This window comes from Triplophysa dalaica, chromosome 16 (assembly GCF_015846415.1).
Source record: "Triplophysa dalaica isolate WHDGS20190420 chromosome 16, ASM1584641v1, whole genome shotgun sequence".
Classification (NCBI taxonomy): domain Eukaryota; kingdom Metazoa; phylum Chordata; class Actinopteri; order Cypriniformes; family Nemacheilidae; genus Triplophysa; species Triplophysa dalaica.
In genome coordinates this window covers 3,430,867-3,450,014 of record NC_079557.1, presented here as the reverse complement: position 1 = coordinate 3,450,014, position 19,148 = coordinate 3,430,867, and the positions used below count along the sequence as shown (strand labels likewise).

The 19,148-nt window shown below is 38.0% G+C and overlaps 3 protein-coding genes across 8 annotated transcripts in view; 1 reads left to right on the top strand and 2 right to left on the bottom strand.

Moving 5' to 3' along the window:
• Window positions 1-1,129: 1,129 nt before the first annotated feature.
• Window positions 1,130-3,478, bottom strand: trpt1 (tRNA phosphotransferase 1). Of its 2 annotated transcripts, XM_056769303.1 has the most exons (8): window positions 3,339-3,478; window positions 3,150-3,247; window positions 2,654-2,735; window positions 2,350-2,519; window positions 2,083-2,260; window positions 1,855-1,911; window positions 1,654-1,764; window positions 1,130-1,266 (listed from the first exon to the last, which is right to left on the bottom strand). In XM_056769303.1, the coding sequence occupies exons 2-8, from the start codon at window positions 3,207-3,209 to the stop codon at window positions 1,244-1,246; spliced, it is 681 nt and encodes a 226-aa protein (XP_056625281.1). In that variant the 5' UTR covers window positions 3,210-3,247; window positions 3,339-3,478; the 3' UTR covers window positions 1,130-1,243. The 2 variants fall into 2 exon arrangements, with proteins under 2 accessions (XP_056625281.1, XP_056625279.1); XM_056769301.1 differs by lacking the exon at window positions 1,130-1,266 and having other exon boundaries at window positions 1,561-1,764.
• A 403-nt stretch (window positions 3,479-3,881) lies between these two features.
• On the top strand, window positions 3,882-8,747 carry ctsf (cathepsin F). The gene is made up of 14 exons (XM_056769540.1): window positions 3,882-4,258; window positions 4,750-4,869; window positions 5,213-5,294; window positions 5,431-5,489; window positions 5,595-5,667; window positions 5,756-5,869; window positions 6,037-6,185; window positions 6,310-6,406; window positions 6,487-6,567; window positions 6,648-6,767; window positions 6,988-7,052; window positions 7,257-7,347; window positions 7,508-7,566; window positions 7,910-8,747. The coding sequence occupies exons 1-14, from the start codon at window positions 4,016-4,018 to the stop codon at window positions 7,982-7,984; spliced, it is 1,428 nt and encodes a 475-aa protein (XP_056625518.1). The 5' UTR covers window positions 3,882-4,015; the 3' UTR covers window positions 7,985-8,747.
• A 729-nt stretch (window positions 8,748-9,476) lies between these two features.
• Window positions 9,477-19,148, bottom strand: part of stox2b (storkhead box 2b) — a 50,703-nt gene continuing 41,031 nt past the window's right edge. For all 5 annotated transcript variants that reach the window (XM_056769693.1, XM_056769695.1, XM_056769694.1 and 2 more), the window contains exons 3-4: window positions 14,831-17,129; window positions 9,477-11,660 (exon numbers count right to left, since the gene is read on the bottom strand). In XM_056769693.1, the coding sequence (XP_056625671.1) occupies window positions 11,471-11,660; window positions 14,831-17,129 (2,489 nt within the window). In that variant the 3' untranslated portion in view covers window positions 9,477-11,470. The remainder of the gene's footprint in view (window positions 11,661-14,830; window positions 17,130-19,148) is intronic.

Genomic DNA, 19,148 nt, shown 5'->3' with positions numbered 1-19,148 from the left:
CTGAAAATTATTTATGACTTAAGACAAATATGCACTAAACACATGCTGTTGATTTTGGATTTGTTTCAGTGAACAGATCTGAACATTAATCTCTCTTCTTCCCATACTGTATGTCGGCCATCCTTTGTTCACTGCATCAGAAGTGATTCATTTCATGTGGTTGCAAACTAGTCTATCATCTTATAGGGAAAGAATGTTGACACTCTCTGCAATGCAGGGACTTAATGCTCACACAAATCCAAACACAAAACAGCTACAGTAGTTTGACAATACTTCCAAGAATAGGTCTTTGATCAGCTGGTGGACTGCTAAGACAAAATTCCTTAGACCTCATGGAAATGTGACAAATCTTCACACATTTAAAATACATTTTAAAAAGAATTTGTATCAGATACTTTTTGAAAAAATTTCTTATCTGACATTTTTGAAGAATTTATAGACGCTCCCGTAAAGTAAGGGTAAATATTACACTTATTTCAATGTAAATGTTGGACACTTCTACAGACTGTGTGTGACATAAGTGTACAAAATTCCACTTAAAAAAATATCAAAACATTGTAACGAAATGCAATAAAAAATAGGACTACTGGATGTTATTTGTTCTGGTCCACTCTGCATAAATATGCTTGCTGAAAATCCCCCAGTAGAAACACGAGACAGAGCGCTCTATCTTCAGCTCTCCGGTGGATTTAGATACTCTATTTTTTGACAAATATGCTGTGAGCAGAAACTGCCCTACAAATAAAACAGGTTTAGGAGATCACTCTGCAATTTGTGTACAAAACATCAACTTATTGAACTCATAATTATCATTTCCCTATATAACATTTGTAAAATAAAGAGCCTATAAACTACCAAAACCTCCAAGTTTGGCCTTTATATAGGACCCAATGAAAAAAATGCATCAAAAAGAGTGCTTTTAAGTTTAAACAAATGATTTGTGAAACTCCGTTCTAGCAATAGTCATGACACTTGCCATATTACCTCTAGAACATGAAGTTCAGTTCAGTTTCATTGATCATTATTTAATAAGGCATGTTGTCCCTTGTCTCCAACATCTCTGGTTTATCAAAAAGGTCCTAGGATGAAGTCAACTTTATATGCGGTCCTGCTGTATAAATGTTAAAATAGAGATATACTGTGTGTATAAAAAATTCCCACTACTTTTTACGCCATCATGTCAAGTAGATCTGCACGTGTCCATATTTAAGAAGTAATGTCGGTCAGAAATCCTCTCCAAAAGCTAATGCAGCTCAATTTCACAAACTGAAAAACAAAACATTATTCTTTAAAGACATGCGACTGGAGTCATAATTCAAATATATTAGGTTCTGTCTGATATTTCGGTCAAAATTCTGTGACACCTTATTTACATTTTTTTTCCTCACGTTGTGTACATTATTGACCTTTTTAGAAAAAAAGCTTTGATCTACAAAGTCAAATTGAATGCAAAAACTTATATTTTTCGAATCCAACTCTAAATGCAGATAGAACCTTATAATTCCATAAATTCATCTCACATGCCAAATCCAAATGCTATTACTTTACTGTTAATTAGAGGTACATCGCTAAATTATGAATTCATTGTCTGATTTAATATAATTACAAAGAAATAAATGTTTATGAGTTTAAGGAGTTGTAGAGGTGACTCACCTGTGGGTTTGAGTTTTTGTGCCCTAGAGAAGTAGCAAGGCGCTAACATCCCTCCAGCATCTCCAGGAGTCAACAGAACCCCATTCTCTGACCAGAAGAACCGAATCCCATCTTAACACCACACAGATGAGAGAACGATCATAAAGAGCACACGCAGTATTTTCTTAAAATAGATTCAATTTCAAAATGTTTTATCAATACCTGCAATAGCTTTAGGGACATTAATGTACACAGCCAACTCACAGTTCTTTCTCATACCTGAAAATGAAAAGCAGTCATGAATGTGTCAGTAATACAGAAGGAAAATACAAATATTAATTGCCATAAACAGTAACGAAAAGTGAAATTTTGTATAAACAAAGTATTAAAAAAGATGGAATGACCCACACGAAATGAAAATGCCCTAATCCGTATGTTTGTTTATTTTACCACTGATGACTCCGCCCTCTCCAGGTATCCCAGGTGCCATGTGTATGTGAGTTCTGTTCATTCGGCTGAGACCCTGGCTCTGTATAGACGGCCAGTGTTTCATGTATGTGCCGTGCACAGCCTCTTTTGGACAGTTCGGATCATCAGGTGCCACCTGTTTCAACTCCAGATCTGCCACCTGAAAGATACTCAGTCTGGAATAAGTTCATCTGATAATAAGCTCTACAATTAATAAGCAATACAAATCGACCTCTGTCCTATACTGACCTGCAAAGAGTGACCCTGATTTGCTCGTATCCGATGACGTCCGTCATCAGGGTGTGCTTGAAGCTTGAATCGGTGCTTGTCATCGCTGGCCACCACTCGCTGCACGTCCTCCAATGAAAATGAGCGGAACTGCTGATGTGCTAGAAGATCCTCCACATACATGAAGCCATCTGCAGACATGGACATCAGATGAAAATAAGGTTCCAGTCCTGTTTTATTAAATCCGTGTTGAGCCGAGGAGTAGATATATTAATGATTTGCTCTGTATTAAAAATACACACTGTTAGTCGCTTTCATCTCTTACCCGAGTGCATCTGAAGGCCCATCTTACTAGCACCATGACGTAACACATAAGTCATTGATTTAGACAACCTCGTATCCCTGCTCTGAGGGACACACAGAACATAACAAATTCAAAGCATATCTATGCAGGCACAGCCCTTAAAATGCACAACGGTAACTGGGTTTTTGACTTGTCCTAAACATTAATTTCAGGCTCCCTTTAATCCATACATTACGGTTATACTGTTATATCACACAAATTAAATAACTATATTACGTATTTGTAAATGATATAAATAATCTTTATTCCAAGGTGTGCAAAACTACCTAGTGAAGATTAATAGATATTTAAAAATAGTGATCAGGTAAAATACAAGATTATATCAGTCAATGTCATATCATAAACATAGGCATATATGCACTTTTCCCTAAGTTCTGATAAACATAAGAAACCCAATGACATAATGTAACAATGTGCATTACAAACGTCATAAACATAATACATATTTATATTGTACCTCTTCATCTCGGTGTCCTCGGCCTCCTCTTGTTCCTCTTTCTCGAGATCTCCAGTCCATTCTTGACACGGTGATTTTGATGAAGTGCGCTGTTTGATCTGTATCAAGTTGTATTGATTATTGCGTGTAATTCTCACATTCTAACACGCATTTAACTATTATTTAAATGTGTTAAAGCTGTATACTTACATTGAGTACGTATATTTCTTTTTTAAACTTCACATCACTCTATCAGTACACGGTAATGAAAACAGTGGAGCAGCCATTTATGAGCCTGTTTTTTTTAAGGCCAGCAGGGGTCAGTAAAGCCTACACGTTTTACTTCCGGGGAAATGTAACGCCACCTAGCGGTGTTTATAATACTTTGTGCCGATTGGTCTTATTTAATAAAACTGTGTTGAAACGCAGAAGAATGGATAAGAACATTTTATCAATAAAAAGCGATTCGAGCTAATTAAATATAAATCCAATTATGTGAATTGAAGACAGCAACAAAGACATCTAGAGGCAGTCGACTTGTCTTATTTTTATTAATAAAAATTAAAATGGGAATAAATATATAATATATAATAAATCTGTTTTCAATGATAAAATGTGTCCCCCTACTGGAGCTCTTTGTGCGGGGAACATTCTGGGACTTTATGCGGCACTGCGCAGTTCGTTCAGCGTATGACTTTAAAGTATCGCGAGAGCGAGTTCCCTCGGTACGCTATCGGATCGCTCTCGCGGTGCTTGATGTCATGCGCAGGAGCATGAATTCGACGTTCGCCCTCCGGATCAACAAAACACTGCGGGCTTAAAGGCTCACGATCTGAAAACAAAGACCCGATTTAACGTCGTGTTTACTGCTAAGAGAGCTCGACAACATGAACACGCATTTAAGCCGCTGTCGTTCCGTTATCGCCTACTGTGTTGTGGTGGGTTTGGTTTTGGGTTTAGATGATGGACCGGATCGCCCGGTTTTCGGAGCGCCGGGATCCCCAGTTCGTCTCTCCGAATCGGACCCCGGGGTTTTAAAAGCGATCAAATTTGCTGAAGAGCGATATAATATGGCCTCCAACTCTATGCACTTTCGGCGTGTCAGTAAAATCATATCAGCCAGCAAACAGGTAACGTTAGAATTGTAAATTAAACATTTGAAATGTGTTTAAAATTTTAACCAATTAAAAATCATATTTATGTAGCAATTCTTTTATGCTTTATTTTATTGTCTTATGTGTATGCGTGATCTGCATTGTACGTGGTTTTAATTATAATTGTTTTTAACCGCAGTTCATTTGATCAGATGTAAACAAGGGCAGAGCGCGTGTAGAGGCCCCTATAAATAACAGCGTCCAGCTGATTCATTCTGTTCAACGCTGCACCCTTTTTGCGCAGAAGTCTATCACAGTAATGAAAGAGAAGCTGCGCAATCTTGACCACACATTGATGTTTCTAAGGAAATCTGTAAAATAGGTCAAATAACATCTATTTTAAATGTCAAGCAATGACAAAAATGTCATCTTTTGAGAATTGTTCTATATGCTGATGTGTTTTATATAAGATCTGTTATTTCTCTTTAAACTGTAAATAAAGTTGTCGTCTACCCATTATTCCACAGCTGGTGAAGGGTGTGAGGTACAGTATTATGGTGGAGATTGGAAGCACACAGTGTAAGAAATCTTCAGTAAAGAATGCTGTGAGGACCTGCGATTTTCTCCCGGTGCCGCAAAAACAGAAGGTGAGCGGTACAAACAGACTGAACTAATGTAATCCACATTAAACATTGCTCAACTCTGTTAGAAAAACCATCAAAGGTTTGTACAACCTGTACTGTAACAGATTTACTTCCAAGGTTGATCTGAATGCATTTATTTGACCCGAGTAAAAACAACTGAAATAGACAAATGAGACAAAACTCATGTGACAGTGATCTTGTGATTTCAAATTGCCTAATATGACAGAAACCCATGTGTGCGAACCTTATGTCACTATCCTAATGTGGCCGTTTCAGTGTTTGTGTGTTTTTCAGATTTGAATGTTTAGTTTAATATAAATGCTAATAGATTTCAATCTCTCCTCAGACTGAAGTGTGTTTGTTCGAGGTCTGGGACATTCCCTGGGAAAACAAATCCACACTGCTCAAACAGAAATGTCAGCCGGCAGGTCAGTAACAGGACATATATAAGACATTGAGCAGTTAACTATATCTGTTTATGCTGTTCTGCATTCTGTCGTGCACATTACACATTAATTCTGGCCAGAAAATACTGTTGTCACCTTCATATTGTTTCTTTCTTAGTTTCCAAGGAGCTCAAAAAGGTTGCAGCTGTACCCTTGACTCATGGCAAACCTGCAAAGGTATGATTTAGTGTACAATATGTAGAAATATGTTTATATTTCTCAACGAAATAAATAAGAATTCAAATATGTTTGCATTTTCTTATGCACTTTTTTGTTATTCAGGAATCTGTGGAGGTTTTGACCGAGTTCAAAAACTTTATGATCAAACACAACCGAACATACAGTTCTCGAGAGGGTCAGTACAGTATATTAACATGAATTATTTGTGCTCCCATTTTTACATTATTATACGTTTTACAAGTATTGTTTCATTTCACCTTCAGAGGCAGGGAAGCGGCTGCGCATTTTCCAGGAAAATATGAAAACCGTGCAGACGCTGCAGTCTCTGGAACAGGGGTCAGCGGAGTACGGGGTCACCAAGTTCAGTGACCTCACAGGTAGGCGTATGGATTTCTTGATTTTCATTGGTTATTATAGGGACTGATAGGATGTGTTATAAGTCAAAATAACAGATCAATGAGAAATTGTGTTAAGATTGAACTACAGGTACATTTTTATTATTTAAAATAACATATCAGTTCATCTCCATCTCCTGTCTGTTTAGAGGATGAGTTCAGAATGATGTACCTCAACCCAATGCTGAGCCAGTGGAATTCAAAGAAGCAAATGAAGCTGGCGAGTCCAGCCAGCAGAGCCGCTCCTGAGACCTGGGACTGGAGGGATCATGGAGCCGTCAGTCCTGTGAAAAATCAGGTTATAAGAGCTCAGATCATTTAAACGAATCGTCAGCGAGGAATGAATTGAATCAGTGAAAAAAAGGATTTTGAAAGCTTGTTTAATCGAGTTAAAAGCTAACTTATTTGACTCTCTGTTGCAGGGCATGTGTGGCTCTTGTTGGGCATTCTCTGTGACAGGAAACATTGAGGGTCAATGGTTCAAGAAGTCAGGCCAGCTACTGTCCCTCTCTGAGCAAGGTAAATTTAAACTCAATGAAGATATACATTTCGCAATGTATAACCGAATTAATCCTAAAATCATTTTCCCCTTTTTATAGAACTAGTGGACTGTGATAAGATGGACCAGGCTTGTGGAGGCGGCCTACCGTCCAACGCTTATGAAGCCATCGAGAAGCTTGGTAAGAAAAAACAGATTTTCTACAAGACAATTCAAACAATTTGTGCTTTATAAACACACGTTTCTCTCATATACTCACAGGAGGTATTGAGACCGAGACCGACTACAGCTATACAGGACACAAACAGAACTGTTACTTCTCTACAGGGAAGGTGGCCGCTTACATCAACAGCTCTGTCGAACTTCCCAGTGATGAGAAGGGTGAGAGGGACAAATGAGACAAGAGAAAACGTCTGTAAATAAACATAGTTCAATCTAAAGCACATAACTTTGAGAATGGTAATAAGTACCTGATATATTAATAATAATAAACGTTTCTGAAAATAAGGTAATGCTGGGTTGAACTTGGCTCTGGTTTTCTTATTCTGTTTCTGGTTGTAAACATTCTGCTAATCAAAATGTCTTTCTTCTTTGTCAACAGAGATTGCTGCATGGCTGGCTGAAAATGGTCCAGTGTCTGCTGCTCTTAATGCCTTTGCCATGCAGGTAACCCAAATATCACATCATTACAAAAATAAATGGTCAGCATGTAGAAATTTGCCCGTGTTACATATCTGTAAATATAATGATGTATAAATATAAATATGATAATTTCAGTAGGATTATCATTTCTATCATATATCTAGTGCTGCTGTCTTTAATGAGTTGCACTTTTAAAACATCATTTGTTATTTATTTGTTATGTTCCAGTTCTACCGAAAGGGTGTATCTCACCCTCTAAAGATCTTCTGTAACCCCTGGATGATTGACCACGCTGTGCTGCTTACTGGATATGGAGAACGTGAGTTTTATTTACATCTTACTAAGAGATCATTGCAATGTTAAGCTCAGGATTTGCTCTGTCCTTTACAGAGAACTGTTATTGCAGCTAGACAGAATAGGTCAATAGAGTCATTTGTGGGAAAGTTTTTGGTAGATAGTTTATATGCTTGTGTATGCAGGAAACGGCATTCCGTACTGGGCCATCAAAAACAGCTGGGGAGAAGACTACGGAGAGCAGGTAAGAAACACACGTGAAACACACGTTCTTGCTTTCTTAAAATAATAATATTATGCAAATTAATTTTGTATTTATAAACAATAGACATACAAATTTATGTATTTAGAAAATATTTACATGTATTTATTTTTATTTACCTATAATTTAGACTATATATGTTTATTACATTTTATATTTTCCTTAAATACTGTATATGCATGTATGTGTGTTTTTATAAAAACAAAATTAATATGCATTATTCTGGATGCAATTTGTCAACAATAATACAGAATAAATTAAATTTTATATAAAATAATATAAAAAAAATTATAAATGCATAATTAAATATATTTCTCTCTCATAGGGTTACTATTACCTGTACAGAGGATCCAGACTTTGCGGGATCAACAAGATGTGCTCATCTGCCATTGTGAATTAGACAAACACAAACATTTTGCACATAATCGATCCGTTAAAGCTCATAGTATTCAGAACCTTAAATATGTGAAGTATTTCTCTTAAGGTCATAACACTCATTATTTACCCTCTCTAACTGACCTTAGATGTAACTGGCTGATCCATGATCAGTTTTCTGAGGAAGGTTAGACGTTTGATTAGACTACGAAAAGATGGATTAGCATGTTTGCATACTTGATCTCATATCCCACATGAGTGGTGATGTTATGGAAACAGCAGATAGAAAGAGGAACGAGATAACACCCCATGCGTTCACCGTAACAACAGCATAACTTCCTAACACTTCAATATACAGCATGTTAATGTAGTTACTTTGTGTTTTACTCCGATCAGTTTATTCCATGTTTTAATATTTATTGTTGATTTTTAAAATGCATTAAGGTTGTGTTATTTTTACCATCTGTTCACATGCTTAATAGGTTTTAAATGACTGATTTGAAACTATATTTTAATCTACTGAGTGCATTTTACTGAATGTTATCGAGTTAATGGTATTGAAAACCAGAGAACCAACACTATGATTCCGTTATGTGTGGGACTTCTTTTGACTGCACATCTTCCTTACATGGAAAAATGTTACTGACGCTCAATGGAATTGAAAGGCTTCAGATCTATTTTGTGCTAGAAATATTTTTAATTGCTTTGTTGTACTGTTCAGATTAGTTGTGCTTCTCTCCTGCATTATCAAAGCTGCTGAATAAACTCTTAGTTGTCTCCAAACTAAACTTGGGCTTCTGTAGATCATTAAGAAGAGCATTGCATTAGAGAGCAAATATTATGGGTTTGAATCCCAGTGAACACGCATTCATAAAAGGTATATCTTGTAATGACAATTGCCTTGCTTCTGCTAAATGCATAAATGTAAGAATACATAGTTGAATGCGTGAAATAACTGCGCAGAATGTATTTAAATAGCCTGTGCAAAGTCTGCAAAGGAAGTTAACATTTTTGTGGCGATTATGAACTATAGTTAACCTCAAATTGTTGTTTGTTTTTGACCGTCTTCGGTCATCTTGTGTTCCTCACATAATACCAGAGTCTGAAATGGAAAAGTCTTGTGTTTGGTTAGAATCTGGATTGTCAATATTCATGAGCCAGGGTAACCCACCTAGACCTCAGACAACCCCACGAGCAGCATTATGAAAATGCTATATATTCTCAAAGACATTAATAACATGTTATGCTAAACAAGTGTTGACCTTGTTTATTAAGTAATAACTTTTTTAACTCTTGCCAAATGGTGGATTCCCTGTGTGGCTCAATTCTATATAAACGACCAAATAATGCAAACAGAAATGTTCTAATTTAAAGTTACAAAACTATATTAAAAAAATCATTTTGTAATGAAATTTTATGGCAAGCTCCTTCTAGTGGTAATATGCGGTAGTACACGGTTGATAATAACAAAAAGTTCTGGGATTTACATTACACCAAACACAACAGATATCAGACGGTTACTTTAAACATGTTATTTTATTGTCTTAAAAAGTTACACAATCCCTAAGGAAGGGATTTAGTACACTAAAACATTTAACAGCACGACTACACAGCTGGGGAATCTTTGAAATATTATAGACTTTACAAAAGAATTCCCCTGGTAGATTTTTATACTCAGCTTGACAGATAGCCATCTCTTACAGAATGACGTGATGTCACAAAAAGGAACAATGTTATTGAGAACCATAAGAAATCCATCATGTTTAGGGAAGACATTGCATGGACTATCAGTATTTCGTATGAAATATGTTCAGTATAAACAGCACATCCGTTCGGATGATTTTTTCCTTTTTTTCCTTTTACAGTCACTAGAGAACAGGCATTAGTGCAAAAATGGTATTACAATGTAATTCTGCCTGTAGTTATGCATTTTTATTTAATAACGTGACACTTTGCCGTCCTTTTGAATCCATTTTCGAGTTATGACTGGACTCCTACTCAGAGATAAATTATGACAGATGTTTACTTAATGGAACAGTGAAACCTTATTTCACATTTTAGAGAGATTATAATTTAAAAACTTATTTAAAAACGTATTAAACAGTTTTTGAGTACTGGGACAAAACAATCTACATAACTGAAAATAAATGAGAAATGTTTATATACCAAACAATTGCTTGGTTGTTTGATAAATCTGTTCAACATAAATGTAATCAACTTGGTAAGAAAAAATGAAATACTGTAAAAAATGAAAATGTTTTCACTTTTTTTTAATTGAGATTAAAAAAAATGTTGTGAATTAATTTAAATGGGAAATATCTGATCTACGGGGTTTTATGTAGATGGTGATCATTGTGATAAAATATGTTCCGTAAATTAAATGTAACATTTGTGTTCCAGAACATTCAAATCAAAACTAAAAATACATCAAACATTTTTTCTCCCATGTGTCAAAAATCTGTAAAATATTTATCTAATGTTTTCTTTTCATGAATTGATGTCAAAATATGTTGGAAATAATAACAATAAAAACCAAATGGCCGGACACATCAGAGATCTGCCCTTCGCAATGGTCCTATAAGTTTCCAAACTCTACACAGTCTCTCTATTACAATGAGAACGGCAACTTACTAACGCTTTGATGGTCTCGATGTGATTGAGAAGCAGTAGCAGTACATTCACAGTTTGCAAGCTGATAGTGTTTGTCTAATACAGCAGAGATCTGAGATGCGGGATGGAAATCTCTTGTCTCCCTCTACGACTGTACAGATTGTGGAGGTAGCAATGTGTGTCATTTCGTTCTGTATTAGAAAGCACCTGGTTAAAATAGAAAATCGACAAAAATGGATTCATATTTTACATAGCGGTCCATTCAATGAGAAAGCACCAGTTGTATCTCTTTTTTTTTTAACAAATAATGCCATGGTGGTGTTTTAAACTACAGAAATAACCCACGACGGTGGACAGCACACAAGGATATGATCAAATGACTGAAACAGAAGAGTAGGCCTATAGTTTGTTCAGATTTTCAGGGTTGCCGCCACTAATATAGAATACCGTGACCAGCAAATATATGACACGGTAAATCAGAAGGGACCTGAGATTACAGAATGAAGCTCGGCAGAAATGAATGAATAGGCGGAGGCAATGCAGCTAGTTTGGATCAGAAGACCAATAAAACCCGTAGTGGATACGCTAAGCTATAAAGGAACTACAAATGTGTTTGATTAAGGATTTGATCCAAAACATGATCGTAGATCACCTCAAATGTCGTCCTAATGAAGTGACCTGTATGTGTGCAGCAATATTTGTTGTTACAAACATTTCTAAAAAATAAATAAATACAAATAATACAAGATGCCCCCAATGAATTATGACGAACGGTATTTCTGTATTTGCAAATACAGCTGAAATAGTCTTCAAACTAACTCGAAAGGTCCTGCCTGTCAGATTGTAACAGTCTCGATGAAGAATAACAGGTTAACAGGTGGCGCCCCCGCAGGTCCCGTCACTACACGCTGGTGATGGAGGCCTGCTTCTCAGTGCGAGTGGCGGGCTGCTCACGAACGGTACGGAAGCCGGGGGGCTGGTAGGGCGGCGGGGGTCTTTTGGTGCCAATGTGTCCCGGACTCAAAGCCAGATTCTGGCGTCTGCTATTTTCCACATTACTTGACGTGTTTGAAGCGAGACTTTCACGTGTGCTGAAGGAGTACAGAAGGACAAATAGAGAGAAATAGAAGGAGAAGTGTTATGAAGAAAACAGCCATGGAAAATTAATCGGTCACAGGTTAAAGAGAGACAAAGATGTGTCTTGTCTAGGTTTTAAAGGGAACGTTCACCCAAAAATGAATATTCTGCATGAAAAAGCACCACAAAGACACTTTTAAGTCATATGGACCACTTTTTGTGCGTTTAAATTGAGTCATTTTATAACTTGGCAACCCCAGTCCCCATAGATTCTCATTATAAAACAAAAGATCTACAGTTTTGCTCAAAAAGAAGATAAGGGTCAAAAACAAAGACAGAAGTTTTTCTTTTTTTTGCATGAACCATCCCTTTAACATAACAACAACCAACAATGTCTTATTAGCATCAAGAGAAACATAAGGAAGAGAAAGAGCAGAAAAAGAAGTGCACAGATGGATAGATAAATTGGGAATAACATTTAAGATCATGACAAAAGGAATACAAACATGAAGAGATTATTTATATATATTAGGGGTTACGGATGGATTTTAGCACTTGTCAATAAATCACAGTGAGTTTCATTTCCACTGGCTGTGTTAAAAACAGCTTCATATGTAATGAAATCCAAATTAAATGTGACTGCACACATTTGAAAGGGTGAATGTAAAACGGAATAGATTTGTGGGAGTAAATAAAATCAGAGAATAACAAAAGACTCCTCATAGTATAGTCGACTTGTCAATCTGAATCTTCTGTAACTAATCCATTCAGCTCTGACTAAACTCATTTCAACTTTTCTGAAAACATCATATTGTGTTGCATAATTTTAGGTGAGGATTTGTTTCTTTATTCCCTCTAAGATGTAGATGAAAGTTGTCGCATTTCTATAATTTAACCTCTTTCCGAGATTGACTACTGCCGTTTCGATCTTTTTTTATTATTGTTTATTATTATTATACTGTCAGAAAATGTGATGAGTCAAAAAAGGGACGAACCCAACCATCGGGTTATAAATTATTTAAAGGTCCAAACCAATATTTGCCTTACATTGACAATGATGTAAAAACACAAGTTGTTTAATAAACTGCTAGTTAAAAGAGTGACACTTTTAGTTTAAATGTTCTTCCTTTTCTGTCTATCATGTTTTGACAGTGATTTGTCACCACGTGGAAGAGGGTAAAATAAAAACACAGGAAATAATTGCACAAACACACATACACACGGATAAATACTGCAACTCAACCACTGTATGAAAAAGAATTTAATTGGGGGAAAAACAAACGTTCACAATTTTAAAACAAAAACACGGGGCACATTTTGTTTCCTCAAATGTTTGAAATATCTCATCAGCCTGTTAGGCCTGAAGTCTCGCCGGCTGACCCGGGAAACAAATACAGTGCTTGTTTTTTCTTCATCCAATCACATTTTTTCCTGAACACATTCAGAAAAGGCACTTCAAGAATTTCAACAACAGGTCAGATTCAATGCATGCTGGATTTTCTAAAGTGGAATTGTAAGTCTTTTCTATTGTCGGACTTTCTCCTGCAAAACAGGTTTAAATCCAACTTCTCTGTTTCTGAGTCAATATTATTGCACTGTGAACATGAAGACGTCTACAGTCTTTAGTCTACAGTCTTTCAATATGAGAGGTTTCAGACATTGGGAAGACATCAGGACAACGGTCAGGGTGCGAGGACAGGGTACAACTTAAAACTGCACAAGTTTCATCATGTGCTCAAGGCAACAAGTCCAAATGAATTATTTCTGGTAAGGCCTCATATGTCACATATCAACAGTGACTCAAGTGTGCTTATGTGTTTTATATTGTAATGCTCAATCCGCTGGAGTTTAGTCAAGAACACATGATGCAACAACGCAGCATTGATACAAACATGACGTTCATTCGAACAAAATGAACAGTTAAAATATAAACATAATATGCAAACACAAATTCAATTAAAATGGTGTAAACCCTTTCAAATATTGCAGTTGATATTGGTAGTGGTTGACCTGAAGTGTATTGGGATAGTTCACCCAAAACTAAAAATTCTGTTATTTATTTACCCTCACGTCATTTAAAACCTGAAAAGTTGTTTTGTCAAGTCAATGAGCGCTGGTGTTGTTGGTTAACAACATTCTTCCCTACCATCCATCTTCCATAGTGTTTGACACAACAAAGTCATATAGGTTTGAATTGACACAAGGGTGAATAAATAATGAGTTTTCATTTGGGGGGGAATTATCCCTTTAACGATTCTTATTTTAATAAACATTATTCACAGCGGTATTAGACCTGAAACATACTCTACACAAGTGTAGTCAAACTAATGTGAACTCAAATGCTTCTAGATTTCATGCAAATAATTTTTTTTATTCATAATTAGGTGGATTAGCAACTGTTCAAAGAGAATTGTGCCGTCCTTGGGTATAGAAGGACAAAAAGAATATCATGTTTGTTTTAATGGCACAGACATTTGAAAGTAACTATTGCTTCTTTAAGGTTTGTTACTTGCATGGTAATGTAAGAATGGGAGAGTGCACTTGCAATGCTTTTATAGAGTATGTTTCTGGCCTTAAAGGATACTTCAGCCAAAAATGTAAATTCTGTCATTATTTACTCACGCTCATGTTGTTCCAAATCTGCATAGAACGCTTATAAACAGACAGATTTTTCCCCCCATTGACTCCCATGGTAGGAAAAAATAAAATTGTATTTAAAAGTGCCACAGAACTGTTTGCTCTCCTACATTCTTCATAATGTCTTCTTTTGTGTTCAACACATAAAAGATAAATACATTTTTCGTACTATGGGAGTCAATGGGGGGCAAAATCTGTCTGGTGACAAGAATTCTTCCAAATATTTCCCTCTGTGTACATCAGAACAAAGACATTTATACAGATTTGTAACAACTCGTAGGTGACTATATGATGACAGAATTTATATCTTTGGATGAAGTATCCTTTAATCTCATTTACAATGGTTGCTACAACTCCGTAAAAAAATAACTTTTGAATGAATTGGAATGAAACTCTACAGAATCCTATAAAAGCAAAAAAAAACATCCTGTGAGTTAACACTTAGTTTAAAAACAAGGATAATAATGCATGTCTATTCATAGAATAGCATGAAAATCATTTCACCAACAAAACACGTAAACCCTTAAAGTGGCCCTGAGTGCCTTACCGTGGCGAATTAAATCCACTATCCACAGTCACACTGCTGGAGTCCATACTGTCCAATCGTGTTGAATGAACCGCTTTTTGGCTGCAGTTGCCCTCGCCCTCCTTGGGGCTCAAGAAGGTGAGGTTCTTTTCGAATTTGCGCTGCAGATCCCTCTCCTTCTCCCGCTCCAACAGCCACTGCATGGTTCCTCCCTCTTCCATAACCTTCTCCTGCATCCTGTTCTTATGACTCGTCTCCTCAGATTCATCGTCCGACACATTGTAGTAGTCGAAGGTGGTTTCCGCGCACGACGCCTGTTCCTGACCAGAAGAAGGTGGCACGGTCAGCGGTAGGGGTTTGTCAAAGTGCTCTTGAGTCTCTAGCACCTCAGTTGACTTTGTGTGAGGAGACCGACGTATCGTACCCGGCCTGGAGAAGCTGCTCTCCACGTAGTCCGGGGGTTTGAATAACGGCTCCTGACTGTAAACCTCCGGCATGTTGTCCAAGTCACCTGAGTCTGGATTGTGTTGGCGCGACAGTCGTCCATTGGGGATCGGCTCGGGAGTCTGGCTTGTTTTTGCTATGGCAATACTACTTTGTCCCATTGTGGTTTCTTCTTGATATTCCATAGGGTGCGACGGGGTTAGGTGAGGGGTTAGGTGAGGGGTTAAGTGAGGGGTTAAGTGGGGAGTAGTTCGGCCAGAGGAGATCCCCTTCCAGACGCTGTCTGTATAGTCATGACTGGGAAGATGGGGCTGTAAAGAAGATGGGGCAGAGAGAGAGACTTCATTAGCCGCAGTGCACTGGAAATAATCATCCACAGGCATTTTGGGAGAGCAAGACTTCAAGTCGTTGTAAGCAGGAAGACTATCCCTGCTTTTACTCTTCTCCAGCGTCCTGTAAAGCACGGCGTCCTCCGAGGTTCCTCTACCCACGTCAGGCACACAAACATCAGAATGTAATCTAGCAGCAGAGAGCATGATACGGGAATAGTGGGTCGTCTGTGCAGATGCCCTTAAAGTACCGTCATCAGTATAGTACCGACTTCTGTCATCGGGACTGCACTCAAAGTCTTCTGGAGGACCCAAGAATTGACCACCGAGCGGTCCTTTGGAGTTGTCCATGGAGCGGGATCTCCCTTTGGCCTTGTCCGACCTCTCGTGTCGAGACTTTCTCTCTTGAGTGTGACTGTGACTTCGATGAACTTTAGAATGGGACTGTGCCCTGGAGGGTTCCGGGAATGGCATCTCTGTCCTCCGCTTTGCCAATTCCCCGGAAACATCCCATTCTGGTGCGGTGGTGAAATGAGACTCCACAATATTGGGGTTGCTGTGTACCAAATACTTCCCCCTATTACGCTCCATGGACATCATGGTTTCACGCGGAGAACGCACCAATGAGGAACTGTAGAATTTGTAATCCCTGTCATAGGATATGTCCAGATTAGATCCTTCAGAAGGGTCGCCCCTGGACACTCGCGTTTTGCTATGGGAACGTGAGGTCTTGCCCTGCTGGGTCTTGCGATGACTGCGACTCCGCTTGTTACGGGCGCACTGCTGGGCCGAGGCATTTGCTCTGTTCCTTTGCGCCTTCTCCTCCTCCAGCCGCTTCATGACGGCCGTGTGGCGAGCTAGGTTCTCCACGGTCAGATCTGGGTTTATGCGACGTATGATCTCCATTTCCACATCTCTGGGAACCGTGTTGGGCGTCTCCTCGTCGCGCAGTGGCCACTCCTCAGGTGGGAACTGGGAGGAGAACGTGGCTAGGTGTTTCGTCTTGTCCTTCTTAAAGCTGAGCCTGAAGAGCTTCAGTCCAAATTTCTTGGACTGCTTCTCCCCACTGCTGCTGCTTGTTCCGTCTTTACTTTGTTTACTGTTTGTCTCTGTTTTGAATGGAAAGCTAAGTGTATTTTTAGTCTTCTCCGATGTCTGCTGTGGGGGCGGAGACACAGGAGAATGCTCTTTATGCTCCTTAGACCTTCTCTGTATGGTTGAGGTATGTGTGCTGGGCATCTCCTCCCGGTAACTGTTGTTGTAGGAGTCGCTGTGGTTCTTGTGGTGAGATCTCTCTCGGACGCATCCGGACGTGGAGGGAGTAATGGTACCAGAATGAGGGGAGGTACAGGGCGGCTGTTGCATGCGGTCCGGTATCCTCTCGTCCAGGTGGTACCACTTGCTGTTAGTCCTAATGAGGGATGGTGTGATGAAGTATGTCTGCTGGGTGACAATGAAATAACCCTCTGGAGTGGGGTAGATCTTCCGCTCTCGGACCAGCATGTTGAGTGTGTGCCGCAGAATCTCCATACTCGGAGTGGGGACGCCTGTTAGAGAGACAAAAGAGGATCAGGTTTACTTCAGCAAAACTAGCAAAATGAATAACACTGATACCACAATCTTAAAATGATCAATATAACAACTACACATTAGACATTGAAAGACCACAAATTATAAATAATATTACACTGAACACATTTACTGGCAATTCTACATCTGTTTAAAACTGCAAATGCTGTAAAATGAAAAATATAAAATATTTAAAAAATATTAGATTAATTTAGAGCTTTTCAGATGTGACAAAAGTTTAATAATAAAAATGTATAAAATAAAAAAATGATTATACATTAGGTTTTAAGAACTCATTATAATAAAGAGACCCTGTTTGTTCCCAGGTAGCACACAAACATCTGGAAGACGTCTATTTGATGTCTGCATTTACATCTGCAAGACATATTTGTCTATTGTTTCCTCATTTACAATATGTCTCTGAGATGTCTCCCATCAGTCATATAGACATCTAGAAGATGCTTGTAATATGTTTATGATTTAGAATGTATGTACCACTGTCTTTTCAAAGATGTTTATCAGATGTTTATCAGATTCACAGCAGATGTTTTCCTGATCTTTAGCAGACAGCTTACAGACGTACCTGTGCTATCTGGGTAAACACGGAGCTAAAGTCATTTTTTGTCAATTTACTGTTTTCTACATGAAACCATTACACATAATGTGAAAAACATTCTGTGAAAGTATAACCTTGAAACCTTTTTACCAAGACCATGTCAAAGACTGAAATCCATGTTTAGAAAGTCAACTTATTTTGTATTTTTTGTGCAAAACACTAAAATTTAGTGTCATGAAAATCAATAATTTCACTATTTATCAAATTAATAAAAAAATTGACTACTCCGAATCCATCGTACGAACAAAAGAAATAGCCTGATACACTTACCCTTCCACATACACACATGTACATGTACATTTTAACTTTATGTTTTATGTGTCAACTAAGTCCATTTCTTTAACCGCACATTATATAACCAAACTGACATCCGGCCATGTTTGTTATTACACAAATCTATATAATGCATCATATAGACACCGTTCAGTTGTGACTGCCCTCTCTGTCTGCTTGACTTGCTTTAGAGCTTTTCTGCCATTACTCCCCATTACATCATGAAGTCCTTAAAACCGGCCTGGTGTGACGCAACACCCCGATCAAACGCCCATATTTCAGGGGTGTATTATACAAAATATGTCCCTGTCTGTGCCATTAAAATCTCCAGGCTGGAGAAGATATTTGTGAGAACAGCCAAAGCGCAGTTAAGACCTGGTTTGATTGTTAAACCGTTTTTTTGTCACTTTCGTCTTTTTTTTTAGCGGGCCAGTGGATGTCTTTAGTACACTGATATGGAGAAAGGTTGCCTGAACTTACATCATGGTTGCCTGCTTAGTTTCACCGTCAATGAGGTGCAATCCTAATTCATCCCTACAACCTCTCTTTGACTCCCTCAACGCACACGCACTTAAGCCACCGTCTAATCCAATCGAGAAAAACAACCTCTCGCTTATCTCAGACATATACTTCTCATACATTGTCCATTGACAGTTTTCTTATTGGGTCTGTGAACTCAGAGCTTCAGATATTAATTTATATTGGTTTTATAAACATGCACATACATACTTAAATATATGCATATATGTATTTTGCAGTCTGAATGCAGAATAAGCATGCTAACATAAAGCTACTCTGGCTCCGTACTCATCAGGAAAATACACTCGCACACCTGTCAAAGAAAGCTGTAGATTCTGAGCGGCCTTCTTGATCCTGCCAAAATGATTCGGTTGAACGTTTACTGGACAGATGAGCAAATATTGCTTGGTAAATCCAGTGTTCAGAGGGAAAGCTGAAAGGGTGACGTCATGACTCTATGACAACTTCACTGTTTACTACTATAGCAACTACCTCACAACATCAGACTCATAATGACTCCCTGCACCTGCTGCATCTCTTTTGCTCAGCATCATACTCACAGCATCTTAAAGGGATACTTCACCCGAAA

Bases quoted from the DNA above. Each gene is read 5' to 3' on its own strand.
- ctsf (XM_056769540.1), top strand. From the start codon at position 4,016: ATGAACACGCATTTAAGCCGCTGTCGTTCCGTTATCGCCTACTGTGTT. The intron at 4,259-4,749 runs GTAACGTTAGAA...ATTATTCCACAG, and splicing joins TCATATCAGCCAGCAAACAG to CTGGTGAAGGGTGTGAGGTA. The intron at 7,053-7,256 runs GTAACCCAAATA...GTTATGTTCCAG, and splicing joins TTAATGCCTTTGCCATGCAG to TTCTACCGAAAGGGTGTATC.
- trpt1 (XM_056769301.1), bottom strand. From the start codon at position 3,209: ATGGACTGGAGATCTCGAGAAAGAGGAACAAGAGGAGGCCGAGGACAC. The intron at 2,736-3,149 runs GTACAATATAAA...TGTGTCCCTCAG, and splicing joins GAGGACACCGAGATGAAGAG to AGCAGGGATACGAGGTTGTC. The intron at 1,912-2,082 runs GTAAAATAAACA...TTTCATTTTCAG, and splicing joins AGAGGGCGGAGTCATCAGTG to GTATGAGAAAGAACTGTGAG.